Source organism: Ictalurus punctatus, chromosome 20, assembly GCF_001660625.3.
Source record: "Ictalurus punctatus breed USDA103 chromosome 20, Coco_2.0, whole genome shotgun sequence".
Taxonomy (NCBI): Eukaryota; Metazoa; Chordata; class Actinopteri; order Siluriformes; family Ictaluridae; genus Ictalurus; species Ictalurus punctatus.
The window spans coordinates 19,831,624-19,856,520 of NC_030435.2; the positions used below are offsets into that span (position 1 = coordinate 19,831,624).

The 24,897-nt window shown below is 42.1% G+C and overlaps 1 protein-coding gene across 1 annotated transcript in view; it reads left to right on the forward strand.

Moving 5' to 3' along the window:
- ncana (neurocan a) overlaps positions 1–24,897 on the forward strand; it is a 98,103-nt gene that overhangs the window by 10,054 nt on the left and 63,152 nt on the right. The window contains exon 2 of the mRNA XM_017495026.3: positions 20,025–20,095. Coding sequence (XP_017350515.3) covers positions 20,026–20,095 — 70 coding nt within the window. The 5' untranslated portion in view covers position 20,025. The remainder of the gene's footprint in view (positions 1–20,024; positions 20,096–24,897) is intronic.

Sequence of the window (24,897 nt, forward strand, 5' to 3'; positions counted from 1 at the left end):
AAATAGGAAAAGAATGGCGTTCCGGTCTAAGCTTTTGATGTCCCGTTACTGGATCGTTAATATCATTAATGATCTGAAGCACCTGCTGAATAGCCAGCCACAAGCTTTTCTAACCTTTGACCTCAGAGATGTGTGATGATTGGCCAGCATTAAATAGGTTTTGATTCAGACCTACATTTTCTATGTGCTGAATGAAGTGTGAATGTAATTTAATATCATCCAATTACACAAATGAGTCAAATCCAGGTTCTGGCGATATTTGTTTAACGTCATACGTTTGCCTTGAAGAAATAAATTTCTTCAATACATTTCAATTCAATACATTTTTTGTTATATAAGGTTACCAGTTCTAAAGACATGAATGACTTTTTGGGAGGAAAAAAAACATTAAATAGAATAAGAGAAATGTATTAATTAAAAGGAATTCATTTCCAAGGCCGAGTCGGCTGCACATTGCCGTGCACAGTGCAGTCAGATTAATTGGTTATTATTTATTTATGTAAGATTCATTCATTTAGAATGATCTGATGTGGTGCTTCAGCAAGGCAGAATTATGCAAAGTCACTCAGCACCATTAGAGTTCAGACTCAGCTAAAAGGTTTCTTAAGAAAAAGAATCCACCAGAGGAATTCTTTATTATTCCAAATCCTGTTCCATATGGAGGATAAACCCATAGAGCTTATTGTACTGCACAGTTCATTTCACTACACAATGCTGTCTGTAGAAAAAAAAAAGTGTTAATACCACATTGCAGTGTTGACACACGTAGACGTGTTAGTATATGCTTAGCTTCACAGACTAAGGTGAGAAGAGAAATCCCTATGCAGGGAGAAAAAGTCGCTTGGATCAAGTCTCCTTGGCAACCAGAGCAGCGGCTACAATGATGTTCAATATTTTGAAACCTCCCCCCGCCCCCTCCCTCCCTCCCGCCCCCAAGGTTTCTGGGTGAACGAAGGAACCTATTTATATATATATAAAAAAAATAGAAGTAGAAATAGAATAAGTTAAAAATAAAACGTGCATCCTGCAATGACCCGTTCAGTCTCTAGATCTGATTTGAAGAAGGAATTGTAAGACGTCTGGCCGAGTTTTTTTTTTCCCCAGTAAAAAAACAAATCAAAACAAAAAAATCAGGTTTCGGCCACACCTATTTCGGCTTTAAATCAAAATACAGATGCAGGTATTTAAAGCACTAAACAGATACAGATAGCGTCAGTGCGTTACACCCAGTTAGTTCTGATGACAAAATAGTTGAGGCAATTATAAAGGCAAAGGGTGGGGTTACAAGCTATTCTAGAATTCCAGATTCAGGAATATGCAAACTGTAAGCTGTTTTTTTTATTCACCATTAGGCTATATCCACATTAATCTGGGTAGATGCAGTGAAAACTGCTTTTCGTTTTTAAATCGCTTTAACGTTTGCTAGTCCAAATTGAAACGTCTAAAACCGCGCACGCCCCTATACCGCACATGTGTAAAAATGTAAGACGCTTTAGCCCGCATCATATCCGTCGCCGTTTATTTACTTTCCAGCACAATAACTGCAGTACAACATCATCCACCATCTTGTCTGTTTTGAGTTGAACGGATCACGTGACCGCATCACATGACTAAAAATACGTCATTGTGTATCATTGAATATCTCGGTTTTCTCAGACCACACTACAACGCAAAAATGGCGTTTCTGTTTATCCACTTGGGAGAGCGTTTCCAAAGGTTTCGATTCATGTGGACGTAGCTTTTATATCTTAACATGTATTATCCAGCTATTTTATATAGGGGCATCTGTGAACTGAACAATCATGCCTTGCTGCTATAAATGAAATTTCTTTGTCTTTTCTATTTTGTCCTAAGGGTGTGGAAACTCTTGCACTCAGCTGTAACACTGTGCTTCCCGGACCACTTCACTTCTGTTAAACCACTCACTCATCCCCAGGGTACTAATTAATTACTTACACTCACAGACTCTGCATTCGACCCTATGAGTGACTGGCAGCATTAGATCAGCTAATGCAGGGGACTAGTGTTGGCAAACTGTTTGTGTAAAATGTCAACCTGTCCTGTTGTCAGTGGATCAGTGTAACTTAGGACTTTGCTTGTCTCCATCTGAGCTGAATCGATGTGCATCTCAATGTGTAATCAGCAAACTGATCTATTAAAACAGCCACCGATTCAATACAGTAGGATTCATTGGCGTTTCATTGGACTAGCAATGTAATAATGGGACAGACATGCATAAAGGCAACGCCTCTTTTACAGCTACTGACCAGTAGTACTGACTGGCGCGGATGCCACGCTTCCTTCAGGACCACTGACAAATGACAAATGACAGACATCAGAGCCATGCCTGCTTTACTAGGTGCTTTCACCAGACTCCTTTTCACTTGGACTAGCAGGCACAGCAGCCATGTCTGCGGTCACTGGATCTGGTGGTTGGTGTGGCCACGCCTCCTTTTTCCTAAGAGTGAAAGGTGCCGGGATCATAGCTCCTTGACTACAACTGACAAACAAAGCAGCCATGCCTCCTTCTTGGCAAAAAGGCCATGCGCACTTTCACTCAGACTGATGGTTGCTGGCCTCACCACCTTCACTAAATCTGAGAGGCACAGAGGCCACACCTTTTTTGTTGTGACTGGCAGGCACAGAGGCCACAACTCCTTCACTAGGACTGGCAGGCACTTAGGTTGTGCCTGCTTTCACTTGGATTGACAGTTAATGAGGCCACACCTTCTTGACAGACTCACTGTCCATGCCTCCTTCAGGTGGACTGGCAGGCAATAAGGCCACGCCCACTTTCACTTGGACTAATGGTCGCTGAGACCATGGCCACGTCCGAAATCGCAGACTGTGACTACTACCTACTGCATTCGATTCAGTACCTACTGCTCGGCCGTTGATACAGTACGTACTGATCAGTGTAAGTGGTAAGCATGAATACAATTCGGACGTACTACGAAGCGTGAGTTCTGACAGCTCTTCCGTGTCAGTCCCGTTGCCTTATGGGATAGCGCAGTATCCACAGTGTCCAGTCTTTCCATACTGCAGACTCTCGGCGGAAGCAGTAGGTCGTCAGGGTATTTCTCGCCTACTGTTTTATGAATACTGAGAATTCGGACATACTTCTCCTTTGGTGTACTGCTTTTCGCCTACTGTGTAGTAGGGATTTTCGGATGCAGCCCATGTCTCCTTCACTAGATCTGAGAGGCACAGATGCCACACCTCCTTCACTGTGACTGACTGACAGAGACCATGCTTCCGCTTTTGTGGGTGGCTGGCACAGAGGCCACACGTCCTCCTCTAGATCTGACAGGTGCAGAGGCCACGCCTACTACATTTCTAAATAATAGAACACTAGTAATAAAGAAGACAAAGATGTGTAGTATTGGATTTTTACTGAGATACAGAGAACCTGTATTGATTCTGTAATGCTATTCTCTCTCCGCCGGTTGTTGCACTCATTGTATGCTTGTTAATATAAATATGGCTTCTAAAGAGAATATTGATGCCACAGGATTCATAGCACGTTTTCTTTTAAAGCAGCAACAGGCATGCTTGGCTCTATATTGTATTTTGATTCAATAACCATGAATAACAGGTAAAATATTTATAGCAGGTTCCTACCATGTCAGCAGATATTGTGTTCAAATTGATTTATATTTCAACAGAATGCAATAGAAATGCTCAATATGAGATAAAGCAGAATGAATAAACACACAGATTCGTGGCCAGCAATACGAAGCAAGGGCAAAAGGCTTATGTATTTTTAGATGAGCAAGGATGGAAACACAAATAGACATGTATGTTGGTTGTAAAAAATAAAAATGCCTGGAATAATGTACGCCTGCCTTCTGTCCCTGTCAAGGTTGCTGTGTGTCTCTGGTCTGTGTGTGTGTGTGTGTGTGTGTGTACATGCCACTGTCAGTTGAAATCTGATACTTTATCAAGCACAACTGATTGGATGTTAGTTAAACACGCTGAAAGTGTGTCACATATATAACTGAGTGTGTGTGAGAGAGAGAAATGGGGAATGTGAGCACCAGCCTGACCCGGCATGAACTGATGCCAAAAAAGACATAATTCTGCTTCCCATCAAGTCACATCGCACCACTGCATCACTGAATATTTTCCTACAGTATAACAGTGTGCTCTGTTGTTTTTTATATTCCTTACACGTTACAATCATTAATTTTGTAAGAGTTATGCAATGACATGCATACCGCATCTCATTAATGTGCCCAGGACAACCTTGTCCATTATTAAGCACTGCAAAACACACACCTGGTTTATATTAATTACTCTATTGACCGTATTGGCTGCAATCAATCAGAAAATTAGACTATCTGATCAGCACTGGTTCTTGACCTTTGACTTGCCTCCACAGGACACTGTGGAAGATTAATGACCCACTGCGACTAAAGAAATGGGTAAAGAAACCGAGCGATACAGAGACCAAAGCCAGACACAGAGTCTTTTGTGTAAATTTGGCTCTTTGGGACTTTTTCTTTTGACATGAAAATGTATAGTTTTTTTTCTTTTAATCTAAACTCACAAAGCCTCAGAAGCCCCCAGGTGACCTGCAGTGATACACCAGTGTCTTTGGACAAAAGTGGCGAGATTAAAAGGAATCAGAAGGACCAAAGCTTTGTTGTATAAAACACTCCGATAACATTGTTGTGGCTCACAGTTTGTGTTCCGGAGGTTTCTGGAGTCTGCAGTAGGGATTCTTTCGACTGGCGAATACAAAAAGCAGCATGAAAAACAGCTCCAAACGCAGGGATTATACTCGAGATGTGCTAGAGAGGAGTGTTTGACGTGTGTGCATGTTTTTTGGATAGATACAGTACGGTGGATTATGAAGCCGGAGAGAATGGAAGTGTGGGTGAGATTCCTTTTCGTCTTAGTGCTATTCGGTTTGTTTCATAGGCTAGTATGAACTGGGCTTAATTTGTCAATTGGTCCTGCTGCACTGACTCTGGTGGTCCCAAATGCCAAGCTGACCCACCCAGATGTCAAACTGTGGTACATAAGGTAACATAAGATAAACATTATTGGTCCCGAAATAAATTTTGGGGGAAAAAAACATCCGTGATGAGGAATAATTCATTTTCCCCTTAGTGGAGAAAATTTTTAGTATATTATGCTTTTCTCTTTGTCTCTGTATTCTGTAGGCCATCTGTGTTTCTATGAAGCAAGATGTTTGTTAGAGAAGAAGCACCAACGTTCAAGGACGTGTGTGTGTGTGTGTGTGTGTGTGTGTTAGTTTACTAAAAGACTTTTTTTCATACTCATATCACATAGCAGAGATATGAGCAATAGAGAATCTTTGTTAGCATCCCTTACAGTTCTGAAACTCCCCTTTTTTGGTAGATAGGTAAGAGAGAGAAAAACAGCTATTATGGGATGTGAGAGGAAGATGGCCAACAAGTATGACAAACAAGAAGGAGGATGTATGTTAATCAAGTTTATTAGAACCAGTGTTGCATTTTACTTTTTGTTCGCTATATTATGAATTCATTAATGTTTCTATATCTATAAAGCATATCACTCTGAGGTAAGGTACAGTTGATAAGGTAAGAGTAGCTACCCGGGCTCGTGAGCAATTTCTGATCAAATAAAACCACGTTGAACTTGACGCTCCCACACTTGAAATCTTTGATTTCCACATCCATCCATCCACGTTGTGTTAAAGACTAACTCTTTAGTACAGATATAAAACAAGTGAAAATGTTCTTAAGGCGTAGGTGCAATGCTAACTTGCTAGCTAATACAGCTATAATGTGAGGTATGTCATTTTTTCAGGAGATTTAATCCTGACTCTCACTTGAGTTTCATTAAGATATTAAAGTTGTCACACATCCTACTCAGGAGCCAGAAGATTTATACTAAAACAAACATGGCCACTTTATTACACATAACTCCATTTATGGACTTTAATATTGTGAATTCTTGATATTTCCAGATTTCTTGCGTTAATATTGATGTCTGGTGAAAATTTCGTGTGAACAGCCTCATTGGAAATATATTTACTGAAAAAAATGTTGACGCGTCCAATACTTATTTCACCCACCGTAGATATAGTGTATTAAAGTAAACTGTACATCATAAACACCCAACATAAAGTTTGCAATTTAAGTTTCAAATTCTTTTTTTTTTTATTTTATCTTCCCTGAGCTTTAATTATAATGTTAGTAAAGTTTGTTTGCACAAATCATAGTAAATTTAATCATTTATGACCTTTACTTTTAAGACTTCAATGTAACCACCCACTGCTATGATTGGCTAACATCTTTGCCTACGAATTAATTATCAACGCCCCCTGCTATAACATGTGCGGAACTGTTTTCAGCGACTGAACGCCAGTGGGCGGGGCCAGCGGTGCAATAATGTAAAAGTAGGTGTCGATGCCTTGGTGTAACGGCAGTCATATGCAACTATATGTGCTCATGTGATGTCACAAATCCCATCTAATCCAAAGAAGCAGTTTTTCAAGCTTGGTTAAATAAATGCTCTTTTTCTGCTGAGGAGAACATATTAAGCTATGAAACCTGCAGGACGTTTTAATAGTACAATGACCTCTTATATGTCAAAAGATCAAGGAAAATTTGATTTCTCTTTCACGACTCCATTAATACGGTGTAGGGCCACCACAAGCTGCCAGAACAGCTACATTGCTTCTTGGCATAGTCTCTGGAGCAGTACTGGAGGGATGAACACCATTCTTACAAGAAAGGTTATGGTGGCTAATACCTTGCTCCAAAATGGAGTTGTTTATTAATTTCATTTAGCAGAGAAGTGACATCAAATATGAACTTGGCTTACTTCAACCATGTAGTTGATACGTAGTGTTGCTAGCTAAAAGACAGCTGTAATGTAGCTCAGCTTTAGTACGATGTCTATGTGAGATCACGGCAATGTGTAAAGTGGGGGCGCTCACGAGTAATTATTGACAGCTGAAACACTCACACCAACGGCAAGCGGTTTTAATGTTTAGCACCACCGATTTGTGATAACGTGTGACTTTGAACTTGATTAGCCTATGCTGTGATTGCATGCTAGTTACATCATGGAAATGAGTAAAGTGGACTGGGGTGAGGAACATGTTGAATTACAAATAAGATTTTATTCCACTTTTTATATGCATGCATTTTTTAACTCATAGTGCCAGATTCTATTCTGACTGTGAACATGTGTGTGCTTTTGGTCTGACAGATAAAGCGAGCTAAAATAGTTTTGAGCTCACCAGGTCTTGACGGATAAGGAATGTTCTCATGCTAAGTTAATGAAAGGTTACGTCCATGCTTTAAATTCAAATTTGAAGTTTAGAGTTTGGATGTGGTGTTTAAATGACCTTTTCTGAAGCACCATCTGGCATGTATATCTTTATATTGCTATGGATGTTTTTCTACCACAAGTAAGATTTCTGAGAATCTCCACGGTTCTAATCCTACTAAAACTGCCAAAGCACGCTAAACAACACGGCGTTTAACTCCTGCTTCACTGTCTGACACCTAAAAGGTCGTTTAGTCTCAGAGCCATCTGTTACTCTCGCACTGTGGACACGAACCTTAATATCTCCAGTGAATCTGTTTTTGTTTTTATTATTATTGTTTCTCACACCTATTCTAGATACTAATTACTATTCAGTACCCTCACACGGACTTGTTCAGGGGGGCAGTGGTGGCTTGGTGGTTAAGGCTCTGGGTTACTGATAGGAAGGTCAGGGGTTCAAGCCCCAGCACTGCCAGGCTCTGGGTTACTCATTGGAAGGTTCGGGGTTCAGGCCCCAACACTGCCAGCACTGCCAGGCTCTGGGTTACTCATTGGAAGGTTGGGGGTTCAAGCCCCAGCACTGCCAGGCTCTGGGTTACTGATCGGAAGGTCAGGGGTTCGGGCCCCAGCACTGCTAGGCTGCCACTGTTGGGCCCCTGTTGGGGGGGGACACACCTGGAAAACCAACATCCACTATTTATTGAGCAATTTAGTCAAGTAATTAAGATGCTGGGAAATAACTTCATCTACCAGTTTGACCAGCTCAGCCTGTGTCTTGGCAGCTGATAGCTGGTCAGACCATGCTGGAACTGGCCTCAGGGTTGATCATTACTGGAGAGAAAGTGTGTGTTAAGGTAAGGGTAGATAGTCTCAGGAGATGTCCATGGTCCATTGTATCATGGCTGACCCTGTGCTCTGACCCCAACTTCCTGACATGCTGGGGTACGCGAAGAAAAGCATTTCACTGTGCTGTAATGTATATGTGACCAATAAAGACTTCGTCAATAGTTACGCTGCACTGAAGACACTTCAATCTGACTACTGTATTTGCAGAACATGATGCTGCATCATTATTATAATTATTTGCAGCACAGTTCTTGATTCAAGAACTCTTTAAAGATTTGTAAGCATTCCTTTAAAGAAAAAAAAAAGTGCTCCGTTAATTAATTAAAATCCACTCAGTTCCATCCAGCCTGAACGAAATAATTTAGTATGACAACTTCTAATTGCTCTAATGAACACCTGAACAGAAAATATGATGAGACAGAAAAGACTTTCTTGATTAATTATTCCTGGAACTGCAGCTTTTAAACGAGTTGCTTATAACAACATGGTAATTAAATCTAACAGAACCATGTTGTAATCTTTCACACAGGCCTCAGGACTATTTTTGCGCAGGCACTACAGAGCATGACTTATTGTTATGACTGTTGCTTATTTCTTTGTGCAAAAGCCTTTTTTTACCTTGCAGTTTTTGTGGTTAGAAATGAAGGTGCCTGGTCTGATAGGAAAATAATCAGTGATGGGGTGTTGTCCCGGTGTCAGCTCAGTGGAAAGCGGACCCACAAAGTCACGCAGGATGTATTCGCTTCAAGTTAAAATATCAATGTGACAGCTAATCACAGATATTTACGAATATGTCCTTATGTTTTTGAAAGGAATGTGAGGTGTCTGGTTTCGTGGGTTTGATCTGATGACCACACCTGATGATAGTTATTCATTCCCCCTTAGCCAGCCCCGGGAAAACAAGTACCAGTATTATAGGACTCTCAAAATTACACCTCCTTCTTGATATTCCATCATGGCCCTCTTTCATGAGTCAAGTGCCCTTGGACCACCTTGGCTCTGCCTGCTTGTGGCTGCAAAATTTTTTATCCCTACATGCATACACTATAAGAAACCGGAAGCATGTGGATAAAGTGGCAAAGTGGCTGCCATTTACAGCAGCCACACTAGCACCAGTGGACCAGTGTTGCTCTGACGGCATCAGTGTCAAATGTGCTTCACTTTGATGGCCATGGAGAACAGGAAGTGGACTGGCACTGTGTTCAGTAACTGGCATTGAGAGACTTGGCATTGCAGGAGACTGTTAAAGAGAGGAAAACAGGAGGCCTAGCTTCAGAGCCAGGATAAGCTAATGCCAAGCCAAAATGCCAAGGGGAATCTGGATTTCCCAAAAACTCCTAAATAGCTAGAAAGGCTATTCAAGTCCAACGTGGCATTCAAAGAGCATTAAGTCTTTTGTTTTACAAAGTTGGATACAGGGTTTTTGTTTTGGCCTGACAGTTGGTGGGCTCCCAGTATTGGGGCATTGCAGCCAGTACTGAAGATGTTGCAGGTTTGAGTTGAACCTTTGGACACCACAGCCTCTGCAGTGTTCCAGTGCCTTGGTTTCAGTGTGATCACAGCTGCTGTGACAAAGGGAAAAGTAGACAGAATCAGAAAAAATTAGAACATGGTTATGAAGCATGCTTGGTTAAAAAGCTTGTTTGTTTAGGAGTTTAGAAGTTTAGGAGCTGCACCCTTTGTTCAGACTAGCAAACAATGACACATACAGTTGTTGCTTGTGGGCATGCACGTGTCCAGTGTTGTTTTAATTCCGATGAGAACTGCTAGTAACTACAGATAATAAACACCGATCGGCCATACCATTGATACCACTGACAGGTGACGTGAATAACATTGATGATCTTATTACAGTTGCACCTTTCAAGGGGAGGGATATATTAAGCAGCAAGTGAACATTCAGTTCTCAAAGTTGATGTGTTGGAAGCAGTAAAAATGGGCAAGCGTAAGGTTCTGAGTGACCTTAACAAGGGCCAAATTGTGATGGCTAGACGACTGGGTCAGAGCATCTTCAAAACAGCAGGTCTTGTGGCGTGTTCACGGTGCGCAGTGGTTAGTACCTAACAAAAGTTGGCCAAGGAAGGACAACCGGTGAAGCTGCGACTGGGTCATGGCTGCCCAAGGCTCATTGATGCACATGGGGAGTGAAGACTAGACCGTCTGGTCTGATTCTACAGAAGAGTGGGAAGGTTCAGGAAAAGTTCATGCTGGCTAATAGAAAGGTGTCGGAACACACAGTGCATCGCAGTTTGCTGCATATGAGATCCAACTGCCGCCTGTCACGTTGTCACTTGTTGAACGGATAAGAACCTAACGATGCTGCTGTTAAGACACAGACTCTAAATGAGCAAGATGGTCTTGGTCGTATCATCGATCTGGTTTTTATACCACGGTCATTAGAGAGCTGAAGCACCTTATGGAGCCTGACGTTATTCACCCGACATTCCAGAGATCTTGATCTCGACCAATTAAACCTGTGTGTGTGAGAGAAAGACAGCGGGAGATCCAGAAAAAGAGAGGTCTGTTCCCACATGTGTCCTCCTCTCCCTTTTCGATCCCCTTTTTCTATTGTTTACTGTGAAGTATTTATATGTTTAACTCCAACTGGTTTATTGCATAGAGAACTTTTTAAAAGGTTGCTATTTGTATTTTGAATAATGTTTATGCACAGAAATATCTTGAAATGAGGATGCATTTAGGAAAATTGCTGTCTTGATTTGACATGCAGTCTTGGTTCTCTCCAAGACTTTTATGGCCTTCATGTGTGTGATGCTTATATAAGTCATTATCATTTTTTTCTGCCTTCTGAGTGTTTATACTATTTATTCTATTTAGTATTTTTCTGAGAGGAAGCTTTGTGCTCATCCTGATAATGCCAGTGACAGACCACTGATAAACTAGATATGACCACAACACAGAAGCTACCATTAGTTAGTTAGTTAACATTACTCCTGGCGTAGCTTGCGAGTAAATTTCGCTAGCTACTAAGTGCTAGATAGCTAATGCTGGAGAGGTAACTGTAATTGTAGACAAAATACATAGTGAGTAGGCTAGCTTAGCGAAAGTAACTAAATTACTTTAGTCCTGGTGTTTATTACGCATGGCAACATTTAGCCTAATGTTAGCTGGCTTGCTAGTTAAAGTTGCAAGCTAATTAGCATCAGATAACTACTGCTGGAGAGGTGACTTTAATGTTAGCTAAAATAAACAGCTACCTGACTAACTTAGCTAATGTAGCTGAACTATTATTTTGTGTAATTGAAAAAAAACAGTGTTATGCTAAGCATTAAGCAGTACATCAAGTGATAGCGATACACCGATTACATCTATCCATTTTTTCATTCGTTTTCTTGTTTAAGCTCTCATTTGATGGTGTAATCAGGAAGCTTTCGATCTGAGAGCATGAATGAAAATATTGGGAATTTAAAAATGCACCCTCTCTGTACTTTGTCTTTCTATTTGTGTGTCGTGTTGAGGCATAGAGATAGAAAGACTGGATAGTTGTGTTGGTAAAATATAATTATAGTATAATAAGGGCTGCTTCAGTTGGCAAGTCTGACAGAGACTGTGAAGAGTTCACACAGGGACTGACAGCTCGTCCAAAACCCTCAGCCACAGGCTGAATCCTGAGACACTCTCGTCTCCGTTTCTCCCACCTCTAATTGAAAGATGTTCCCTCACTTTCCACCCACCATTACCTCTGGGGTAAACTGCCACACTGACTGTGACATCTAACTAATTCACTTTCTCATCACTTCTCTGCATCAACTATTATTTAATTGGAAAGATCCAATAACACAATAATACTAATTAAAAACCACGAGCGCCATCAATATCAGGATCACACACATGTAGGTGGTTCCACAGCCGTAATCCACATAAACCGGATTGTGGTTCCTCTTTGTGGTTGCTGGCTTTGCTTTAAGTTCAAAGTCTTCATTACTTCCTATTCCCAGTCCCTGGTCTATTTTAATTATCTGGAGGGTGAGTGTTTGATTGACTTTGTGTGTGTTTTAATCTCCAGGAATCAGTAATCACCCTGCACCCCTGGAGCAGGACAGAGCTTCCCTACAGCACTGCTGTAAAATGCAAGCCAATTAGTATGGAAGCAAGCAAATCATTTTAAACCTCAGGGATCCTAAAGCTGAAACTGCTAAAGCAAACTAGTGCAAGAAATCTATCCTAGTAAGCATAACCTACTGTGATAACTCCATCATCGTGCCGGTTGAACAGTCTCGACTTTCACCATTTGTCCCAATGTTTTTAGTTTCATTTGAGTTTGCTGGGGATTGATAGAGGGATGTCCGTCAAGCATGCTCGTTAGAATAACAGACCACGCCCACTTCATGGAAGATGAGTCAGTGTTATCACACCGATTATTAATTTTATACCACAGCAACCTCCATCCATCCATACATCCATTTTCCATACTGCACATCCTACACTGGGTCATGGAGAGCCTGGAGCCTATCCCAGGGAACTTGGGATAGGAGGCAGCGGACACCCTGGACAGGGTGCCAACCCATCACAGGGAACATTCACACACTACGGAGAATTTGGAAATGCCAGTCAACTTAGAACGCATGTCTTTGGACTGGTGGAGGAAACCGGAGTCCCCAGAGGTAACCCCTAAGCACAGGAGAACATGCACGAATCCCCAACCCTGGAGGTGCGAGGCCAACGTGCTAACCACTAAGCCACTCTGCCATCCATCCATCTTCCATACCACTTAATCATTTTCAGGGTCACGTGGAACCTGGAGCCTATCCCAGGGAGCATCGGGCACAAGGTGGGGTACACCCCGGACAGGGTGCCAATCCATCACAGGGCACACAAACATATACACATATTCACACACCCATTCATGCACTACGGACACTTTGGACACGCCAATCAGCCTACCATGCATATACTGGGGGACGAAACCGGAGTACCCGGAGGAAACCCCCGCAGCACGGGGAGAACATGCAAACTCCGCACACACATAGTTAAGCCACTGTGCCTTGATTGCAATTTTTCATTAATTAATAAATCATACATCATACGTTAATCCAATTACATGTAGTTACTGTTAATGTTATGGAACATCTGTGAAACTAGTTAGTTCACGTTATTGCTTTGGTTAGAGCAACTTTAAAACATTGTTCCCTCACCAGCAAAAGTGCTGAAGACTTTCCTCTGGCAGAAAACTGACACTGGAGACTCCTTCCATAAAGTTTCAAATAAGCATCTTACTAAAGTCACTAATGCCAACTAAACCGATACCAGAGCTGCTGTTAGAGAAAATTAACAATAACTTCTGACCAATTCCATTTGAGAATTCAGCACTGCTGTGAAAATCTCCTGAAAAATGAAAACATCACCATTTGTTTTTATAAATCGTTGGCATCTCGTGTATGTGTGTACGGTATTAGGCTTTTACACACTCACATTACAAACACACTTGCAGAGATCATTCCTTTCACTCTATTAGAAAAGCAAGGGCAATGTGTATCAAGGTGACTTGTTTCTTCATATCTAGAGACTGATGTCCTCAGCAGGACTGTCATCTGTAATTCCCATCCAAGCCTACTCTTCTGGCGGTATTTAAATGTGAGCCATCCACTTTTCCGCAGTGCTTGTCCTCTCCAAAAGGTCCAGAGTGGAGGAGACCAGTGGATCGATGAGGGTTATGGCACCGCAGCGCTTCCAATATGGCTGCCTGTGCTATGAGCTCATCCATCACTGCTGCCACAAGAAGTTTGATTAAGCTAAGGGTCCTAACAGGGCTCTGTCCTCACATTGGGGATTTATGATCAGGCCCTGAAGGGACACTTCCTCATGCAATGTAATGATACGCAGCCAGGCATGCCGGGGGAATAGGGCCAGGAAGGCGGAGTGTTTTCTTTGTGCCCACAAGTATGATTTAGAGCCAGAGATGATGTCTTGTTTCTGCAGTAGCTAGAGGGAACTGGTTATATCCCAGTCAGAGACATTTAAAACTACTGATGTGTATTATTATACTACAGTGCTGTTGAATTCTCCAGTATAGTTGGTAAGAAGCTGATCATTTTCTATATACATGGAGAAATTGAAAATCGAGCGCCAGTCTCCTAGGTACTGGCTCGTCTTTGCCGAATTTCTAACACTCAGCATGTGCAATAGTATCCACATGTACAGTACAGATGCGGTAAATATAGTAGATAATAGGTTAAATAAATGCTACAGTATTCCTTTATCTGTATCCTAAAATGAACTAGAAGGACAAAATTGGAGTGTTATGAGCTGTTTTTTTTAGTGCTAACCTCTATTTTGGTCTACTTGTAGATACAAAATGACAGCAACATTTGGATTGTAGGACTAGTTATAGTAATCTAAAAGGGACACTTTTTCAAAAATATTGCGAACTTTCTCTCTTTCTCACAAAAAGAGAGAAACTATTTTTTTTTTTATGCATGTATATCTTGTGTTATTACAGTACATATCCCAAAGCTTCATGCTGACAAATATGTAGATGTTTTTCTCTGTCACTGTCTTCCCGTAGATGTGACAACATATCTACTGGCCGCGTTTCCTTGGGTGTATGATTTGCCAATTCGATAATCTCCTTATTTCTAATCCTTGATTCTGGGGATCAGAAAAATGGAAAAGAAACCAGATCTCAGGGTTTTGCATAAGCCTTCTTAAGCATATGTCTGACTCAGGTTACCATTAATAGTCGTCATCAGAAGACATTTTTTTCGATGTGAGGTGTAAAAAGGCAAACGGCTTCTTTGAGTATTGAGAAAATACACGATTTGGTCCATTAGGGATGTTTTTACACTCTTGCCCTAAATACTTGAGTGTGTACCAAGGAATGATTCTGGGGGAGTTTTGCGAAGAGGTTCATAATCATTGATTTGCTTTTACAGGTTTACAAAGTGGAAGTCAAAGTTCATTCATTTAGTGTTTTTTTTTTTTTTTTAATTCTTTTTGTTTGGTACCAAGCCTCAAACACATGCAAACAAAGAGCTGTTGGATTTTTTTTAGCCATGCAGGCCAGCACAAGACGTGCATTTTTCACAATCCTGTCACTACAAGCAGTCACGTGACAAAGGGGAGCTAATTATAGTGCTATATAGAGCTAATTATAGTGCTCCAGTGCTATGAAAGTCTGGTTTTAGCCAATATATTAATAAGGCATTCTGTCTCTTCCGCTCGTCATGATGACCCTCTCAACCGGAGGTCATGTGACGAGTAAGTCTGGTGCAGCTCTGAGAGCAGATAACTTCCACACCTGATGCAGACAGCACCCTTTTGGTGGAAGTGAGCCCACTGTATCCATGAGGACCTGGAATCATTCTCTACACTCGAAAATAGCTTTCACACTTGGTCCTGAGTCTGGGAAAAAAAAAATGCAATCATGAAAACAAGCCAAGGGAAAAATGTCCAGAAGCTTGCATGCCCCATGTTCCAGAGTCCAATTTCAATAAGCTGCTACCTCTTTGTACAATCCAGGAGCAGAGCTAACCAAAGCAATTTAAATCATAGCCAACTAAAAGCCTTGTAAAGCCTGAAAGGACCGTCTTTTCTAAACGATTGGCTGTCTAAAGCTAAACGATTGTGCCGAGAGAGAAGGGCGGATCTGATGGAGAATTTACAGTAGAGGCAGGAGCTGCGTCATCGTGTTCAGGCACTGAGAGACCCATTCCCCATTTCAATCTCAATAGAGTCTCTCTCGGGCACCATTGGTGTCAATGGAGAGAGCATGCCCTTCCCAGGCCTGTAAATAAGTCTCTCTTTAGCGCTCCCTTTTCTTTCAGTCTCGCTTAGTCTTTATTTATCTCCCTGTCTCTTTCTCTTTTCACTGTCTACCCTTCAGTCTGTCCTAGCTGCTTGTACATTAGCCATTAAATTTTGGCTGCTGTCCCAAGCCATGATTTGACATTTTCTCACACCAAGTCCTCCTTCTTCTTCTTCTCTCTCTCTCTCTTTCACTCACTCCCCTTAGTGCCTGCCTTCTCTCTCTCTCTCTCTCTCTCTCTCTCTCTCTCTCTCTCTCTCTCTCTCTCTCTACCCAGCCCCCTCCCAGTTAGGACTGTACAATGATAGCATATTGTGATTATAAACATACATACATACACCATAATCACAATATTCCTCATAATGTCACAGAAAAAGAACAAACATGTGTATGTAAATATTTCAGGAACTATTGCCCATATCCCAATACCAACAGCTCCTGGAACCCATGTTCAGTCCTGTCCTGAGGTTTGCATGTTCAACACAAATTCGGCGCGTTTCCTACAGGTTCTCCAGTTTCCTCCCAACTCCAAAGAAAACTTTTGCTGGTAGGTGGACCTGAAAGTGCATCTTGGTGTGAATATGTGTGGGCATTAGATACTATATATGGGCATGTTATGCATCTTTTTAGTGATTCGAATAACTATATACTGAATTTCCACCATGGGGGATCAATAAAGGTACATCTTATCTCATCAGATCTTATCTTAACTTATCTGTCTTCGGATTGAAACCTGAAGTGGGCGTGGCCTAAAGTGGAAGATTGTTTTGTTTTGTATTGTTTTCTGAATTAAATATGAACTCTGCCACTATGACTCCAGAAACAAAACCCAAGTGGTCTGACAGTTCCTCAATCTCAGCTACATCACTCGAGAACATTGAACTAGATATGTGCTTTTTTTTTTTTTTTTTTAAATCCCGCTCATAAGTTATTATTTGTGTTTGAACATGTCTACAATATTTATAACAAATTTAGCTGGTTCCGTTTCAGAAAATATGAACAAACTCCTAGCCTAATTTAAACCGCCACAACCCTAAGCACGCTACCAAGCATGTTAAAGTCCCCAAGAAATCAAAATGGAAGTTTTGTGGCTTTTAGTATGAAAATGTTAGCCTCAAGGTTATCTAGTGCGCTCCAAATCAATGATGAACTTCGCATTTAGAAGATATACGCGTTCAAAATTTACAGTCTCTCTCTAACACCGATACGGATCAACAATTTTGATGACATCATTCTGCACTTCAGCTTCTCATCAGATTTTCTGTCCAGTCAAACGCTCTCTAGAATCTGAACTGTCCCGCCCCCAACATTACAAAAATCACCTTGCCGAAGTTGCCATTGTTGAGTCAGAGAGTCGTAAATGTGTCCTTAGCTGTTCGAGCTAGAGGTTGACCGACTGATCGGACTTATTTGTTGGCACCAATACCGATAGTTGGAACTATCGGTTATCAGCAATAATCAACACCTATAGCTTTTACCGGTTGCGTCCGTTGTGGGAGCGGTTGAGAAGGGTCCGCTGTCATTATACAGTACGAGAGCGGCCGCTAGAGGCGAAATAAAAACTATCGAAGACCAAGTTCGTTGTGTTATTTGAAGTGTTTTTTTTTTTTTTATTCATTTTGGATGTCTCTATTTTCTTTGTTATTTGGCGTGTTAGTTTTTGGTTCAGTTTGGATGTATATATTTTATTTACTTTAAGATTTATTAATAGGTGATATATATTAATATTTTTTATATTTTTATAAAATGTATTTATTTCATTTAAAAAAAGGACAGTACATTTTCATGCTATATTTCTTGCTACAATTTTTGTAATAAAGTTCAGCAATATTTTACTCTGAGTGTTATGTTTCCATTCAGGGTCGGTTTAAAAAACTATCGGCAGATTAATCGGTTATCGGCAGGTAGGTACCGTCCAACTCGGTTATCGGTATCGGTAAAATCCACTATCGGACAACTTGTAGTTCGAACGCGTGCGTTTTATTCCATTTCCCAACTGTAACTTGGTTAAGAAGGAAATGTCTTGAGTTTATTCAAGTTAAATTTTTTTCAATTTCGATTTTTTGTCAAGTAAATTTTTGTCAAGTTTCGATTTTTTGTCAATTTTTTGTCAAGTTTAGCCTGGGCTGTGAGGTAAGCTAAACACTATTAGCTTTTTTAAAAGGGGGAGGAGCCATTCAATATGTCCCGCCCTGACTTTACGTCAACACACCGAATAATGCTGCATATTACAAGGCAGTTCACAGGGACTTTTACGAACATGGCCAGGAGCTTCATATCTGACCGCTCACTTGATTTGAGGTAAAAACTTGGCAAGTTTTCAAAAAACAGCAACAATGACGCACCTCCTATTCGTATCCATATTTGTATCCATTTAGGACACATTATCTGCGAATCAACGAATGAATGAGTAGAAACTTTTTTGGTCAATAATATAACTTCAACACCCACCGAACTTTTATCTGAAGCCTTTGTGAACGAAACTGTGGCGCATTAGAGGACTCAGCTGACGTCTGCCATATTCAGTTTGCGAAAAACCAATATAGAGATACAGATTAACAATCAATATATCATGCAACTGTTCATCTGTGTTTTTCTCTCTCTTTTCCCTGGATGCTTTTTTTTGGCGGCTCATCTGTGCTTTATGACGCTCATGCCCTGCTCTCTGGCAGAATATTCTCTCCCTCCGTCTTTTTCTTTGGCATCTGGTTACTGTGCCCACATGATGCCCGTGTGATGTCCGTTCAGTGGCACTGGGCCCTCTCCACATGCATAATGGATGGGCTACATAAGCTCTCTTCACACTTGCCTTCTCCCTGCCAAGAGTTGGGCTGGCGAAACGCAAACAGGCAAGCAATGTGTTCAGAAAGCCAATCATAAACCACACACACACACATACACACACACACTGTCATTGCTCCCATGTATCTTTTTAACAAGCTATGCCCTGGCTGTCGTCTGTCCTGCAGCTTATTCATGCTGTCATATACAGTAAGAAGAACTTAAAGGAGCAATGTGTGATTTTTAGAGCATGCAGTTCTGTTTTATGAGGTGGTGGAGGACCTGAAATGTAAATCAAAGCTTGATTTGAAGAAAGTAGGGGGTTCCATTACATTGAAATTTTGAAAATTCAGTGATTACTACAGGTCTAGGAACACCTTTAAACTTTATAAATGGCACCTTTAAAGCTGCAGGCTATGGTTTTTTGTTGTTGTTGTTGTTGTTGTTGTTGTTGTTTGGGGGTTTGTTTGCTTTTTGGCTGCAGGGTTTGTGTGATGAGACAAAAAAATTATACGTTTAAAAAGAACCCGTAAAAGGCAGCATGACCACCCACAAAGAGAGAGAGAGGGAGAAAGAGAGGTTTTTGTTTTTTTTTCTTGAGCAGAGGCGAAGAAGGAAAATGCAGAAAAACTGTGTGTGAAGTGTGTGAGTGCCAGAAAGAAGGAAAACGGGAAAGACAAAGAGAGAGGGAAGGAAAGGGACGCAAAGCTCATTAACATTCAGCATGTGCCACTTCCCGGGCCACCTGATTGCTATTCTATATTTGATTAAAAAAGTGAAACTTTTTGTACTTTCAACGCACATTTACATTCATCTTTCCCCTTCCTCCTGGTCATAAAGGACATGCAGGAAGTCTAATAAACCCTGGTGTTTTTCATTTTTCATCAGGACGCTGAGTGTGCCTCATCAGTTAAGTGTGTGTGTTTGTGTGTGTGTGTGTGTGTGTGGGAAGGCACTCGCGTTTCATAATGCCCTTACTACTGACGAATGTCACAGGTCGCCTCTGCTGAAAGAGGCTCTCGCTTTTCAGTCTTATCTGCCCGGGTGAGTGTGTGTGTGAGCGTGTAATGATATGCTTGTGGAGATGGCAGCGAAAGAAGGTTGGCTGTGTTCACGCTGATGATGAGAGATTGGTGGAAGGTCAGGGTGCTAGTTTATAAATTATCAACACAGGCTTAGATGGGGAAAGCAAACGAGAGAGAGAGAGAGAGAGAGAGAGAGAGAGAGAGAATCTTTTGGTGGAATCTTTTTTTAATGAATGTCTTTTGTGTGACCCTCAAACAGCCAATAAAGCTTCATTTCGGATTCAGATCACAGCGGTGTTTCCAGTATCTTACAGTATACTCTCTCTTTTTTTTTCCCTCAGGATGGGGTGTGTGTGTGGTCCCAGTGGGCTGCAGGCTCTCGTAGTGCTCCTCTATCTCTCCACTGGATGTGGTAAGTCAAAGATGTGTCTCGCTTCATGCTGCATATGAGGAAAAGTCCTGAACTTGTGTAAATTCACATATAAAGATGCTCACTAATGTGAATCTTAAATGATTGATTGAGCGATTGATCGATTGATAGAATTTGAAGCTATATATGCCTGCGTTGTCAGGTTATTTATTTAAATTGCAAGCACAAATTTCATGAACTCGGTTGTTTCACATCATTGCCTAGAACAAAAGCAATTTAAAGACATTCTATACGATTGTGCTTCATTGCGGAAGAACCATATATGGGAGTTGGGCGGTTGTCCACAAACTTTTGGCCTTATATATTGTACCTCAGAAGTGCATGGAATGAAGTCTCTTTTGACCTCAAAGGGATCGATCTAAAGCAAATACTTGTGTATATACAGGGTAACTCATTAAAAGTGTTAAGCGTTCGTTTGCTTCTCGTTAATGCACATTTATTTGATGACATTTAAGTTAAGGGGATCACCCATCCCCCATCATTTTCTCCCTAATTTGTTCTCCCCTATCACATGACCGCTACCTATCTAATACGGTAAAGGCTAATGCTATCACATTCTTCTTCCGAGGCACGTTAAGCCAAAACCACCGTCTTTTCGAACTGCTGCTCATGCGATGTCAGGGGGCGGCGTAAAACCCTAGAAGGACAGCGCTATCCGACTACTCCCGCACGCATGAGCTCCCAGACTCGGCTAGCGTTCCCGTGATTGACGGGGAGAGAGCGTATCCCGTCCACGCTTTACTGTTGCGCCACTCCGGTGCCCCCTGAGCAGGCTTTCCGAGTCGAGAGGGCGTTTTCTTATTCTTTTCCCCTGAACTGTGCGTTCCGACCTCTAGAATGCAGCAACGGAATGACCTACTCGTGCCACCTGATTGGCTTGGCTTGCTCACGTCGGTGGTCTCGGATCGGTTTGCATTTCACGTATTGAGGTCACTGAAACGTCGGTGATGAGATGAAACCACTTCTGCAGAGCCTCTGCAATGGCTGAGCTGCGTTACTGGAAGATTTAGCCCACGTCCCGATCGGGAGACCATTTAGTCATCGTTTTGTTCGTTTTTTTTTCCCGTAGCTCACTGTAAACTTTGCCTTTTACCGAGTTTTGTGGTGACTAAATGTTATTCGCAGGTAGCTGATCAACGTATGGACCTGACCATGAAGAATTAGCCTTTAGCAGTCATCGTGTGAATCTGACCGGACGTTTTAGTTTGGTTTAGTCTATGAAATGATTTTACAGACATGATAAATGAGGCCCATAGTTAGTGATTAAAGGATTGTCGGCGCATTTCAACAGCTTCCTGTTGAAGTGTCGTAAATCGCTGTCCAATCCGTGTGTGCTTCGGATAACCTGTAAGCAGTCCAGTATCGTACTTACGTGCGTGAGGAGTCGTATAGATGAGCCGAATCTTTCTGCTCCTCGTTTCTGAGAGATGAAGCACACTGGACTGTAGTTAGACATCGGTGCTGGTGGATCATGCTGTGGGTTTTAGTTCACTTTCCCTTATAGCCTCACTCAGCCAGGCATTTTATTAAATGCCCCATAGCAGTGGTAGACATCACAGGGGGGCTGATGGGAAAGTGAGTTCCCTGCCAGGCCACTTTTATTCTCCTGTATGTCCAGACCAGCAGAGTATAGAACATTAGGATATAGCTCACAGATGGACTAGGTGAGAGGTTTATTGTTCAGGGTTTTTCAACTGCTGTGAGGTGGCTCAGGAAATAAATGTGTGTGTGTGTGTGTGTGTGTGTGTGTAGATGAAGCAAACCACCGTGCTAGCTTTTTGGAACGCTGCTCAACCATTCGCGATCCAGCCACGTAAAACCGTTGCTCTTTGTGTTGTTGTTTTTTTTCGCGCTCTTAAAACGCCATGCGATTGACGTCGGCACGCAAACATCTCTGTATATCCGTTAAAGTATTGGCACCCTCGACCGTGTCGGGGCCTCTTGTCGATATTCAAACACACTCGCCGTGTCTCGTGCGCAACGATTCACCCCGTAGTGACGATTTTAACGCCGATTGAGACTCGTGCGTTTTATATCCGTGAGCCGTACGGAAACGCTTCCTACCTGGATGAGTCGCGTTATACAAAACCGACACACACACACACACACACACACACACACACACACACACACACACACACACACACACACACACACACAGAGCCAGGATAGGTTTGGATTTGTTACCAAGTCATGGCTGCTTTTTGGTGGAAAAGCACTATGAGATTGTGTGTGTGTGTGTGTGTGTGTGTGTGTGTGTGTGCATGCTCATGAAGTCTGCGGAAATAAGAACACTAGGGGAAATAAACTCGTTGCGTATTTCCTTTGTGCTCAGCAGTCATAATCTGACACATCTGTTCACACACATGCACAAACACACATAAACACACACACAGACACACATAAACACACACACAGACACACATATACACACACACACAGACACACATAAACACACACACAGACACACATAAACACACACACCTTTGAAGTAGGTTTGAAAAGCACTTCAGTCTCACCACTGGCTGAAACAGTAGAAGTGGCATTTTAATTATTCACACAGGGATTGATGGCTGGGTGCTGTCTACATGTTTCCTACCATATGTCTCCCTATCTGCGTTTCTGTCTCCCTCTCTCTCTCTCTGTGTATTACTGTCTCTCTCTTACTGTCACTCCCTGTCTCTGTCTTTCTGTCTCTCTCTCTCTCTGTGTATTACTGTCTCTCTCTTACTGTCACTCCCTGTCTCTGTCTTTCTGTCTCTCTCTCTCTCTCTCTCTCTCTCTCTGTGTATTACTGTCTCTCTCTTACTGTCACTCCCTGTCTCTGTCTTTCTGTCTTTCTCTCTCTGTGTGTATTACTCTCTCTCTTACTGTCACTCGCTATCTCTGTCTCTGTCTCTCTCTCTCTCTCTCTCTCTCTCTCTCTCTCTCTCTGTGTCTCTCTCTCTGTGTATTACTGTCTCTCTCTTACTGTCACTCGCTGTCTCTGTCTCTCTCTCTCTCTCTCTCTCTCTCTCTCTCTCTCTCTCTCTCTCTCTGTGTATTACTGTCTCTCTCTTACTGTCACTCCCTGTCTCTGTCTTTCTGTCTCTCTCTCTCTCTGTGTATTACTCTCTCTCTTACTGTCACTCCCTGTCTCTGTCTTTCTGTCTCTCTCTCTCTCTCTCTCTCTCTCTCTCTCTGTGTATTACTCTCTCTCTTACTGTCACTCCCTGTCTCTCTCTCTCTCTCTCTCTCTCTCTCTCTCTCTCTCTCTTTCTGTGTGTATTGCTGTCTCTCTCTTACTGTCACTCGCTGTCTCTGTCTTTCCCTCTCTCCTCCCTCTATAAGAGCCATATTGAGCAGTTTGACCAATTTCTCTCTCCCACTTACCAAGCAGCTGTTGCCATGGTTTTGCCTGGTGATGACTGAGGTCTGTGTATGGGTGCAGATGTACAGCTATGTATGTGTGTCTGTGTGTGTGTGTGTGTGTGTGTGTGTGTGTGTATGTGTGTGTCAGAGAGAGTGAGAGACATAGAAATATTAAAGGATATGGGTAGGTATGAGGACAAGCTGTGCATTCAGTGGCCTGGGAATATTAATGCATAAGCCCGCTGTGTGAGTGAGAGAACTTGGGGGAAAGAAAAGAAGAAGACGCGGGGTAGACACTCGAAACGCTCTGTTTGTGACTGTTCTAGTGAAATGATGGAACTGACAGTACATGATGTGAGAAATGAGTGATGTATACGAGATGTGAGAACAGCATGTGCTCTCACCTGCGTGTGTGTTACACTCCATCCGGAGGAAAAAATGAGTGGATTTTTGAACAATAGTGAGGCTTGGGGGTGAGGGGGAGGGGGGAGGTGGATTGTGGGGGGGTGTATGGGGGGGGGGGGGGGGGGCGTATCTGCGCACTGAAAGCCGTTCTATCTAAATGCAGATTTCAGACAGATTTTTTTTTTTCATCCTTACATGGTTAACATATCCACTGTTCAAACACTCTGAAATATTTTCTGTCCCCTCATTTTGCTTGAGCCTGCCTGTTTTAAATATCAGCACTTTAGTTTGCTCTCACAGTCACAACTGGATTCACGGCACAGGTGGATGTCGACACGCGGCCGGCTGAGTCTACTTGCAGTTCCTTATCCTGGATGATTAAAGTTTGCCTGAGAGAGAGAAAGCGAGAGCGAGAGCGAGAGAGAGAGGAACAGTCTTTCGTCTAAATGTGACTCTTGTAACTTTTAAGAAAGGTGCTGTTGTTGTTTTTGCTTCTTCGTATTCAGAGCTGGAAACTTCGGTCCAAATATTTACACAGGGAAAGTTATACCTATTCAGAGTTGTGCTACATGTCTGCTTAAGTAGATTTCTTTGGACTCTTCATTCAGATGATTCGAATCATAGGTCGTACGTGCCTCGGGTGTTCTCACTGTTTGCAGGACTACCAGACCGATAAAATATCAAACTTTCTGGCCATCTAACATGAGACTAGGCTAGTTTGGTGTCGCTAGCCAAGAGGAGGCACAACTAAGTCATCATTGTATGGGTTTAGCTGCTACAGTGCTATGCAAACTACATTACCTGTCCTTATGCTCTGCTCATATCATGTACACGTAACTCGGAACTCGTATAGACATTTAGTGTACGTTTACACGACAACGATGTACTAAAAACGTTTGCGTTTTTGAAATGTTTCGCCTTACAGACCACAACGTTGTCAAAACCATCCCCGTTCACACGGATCTACGAAAACGACTAGAAACGCTGTATTATACACGTCTGGTCAGTAGCTGGCGATGTCAGTTTGT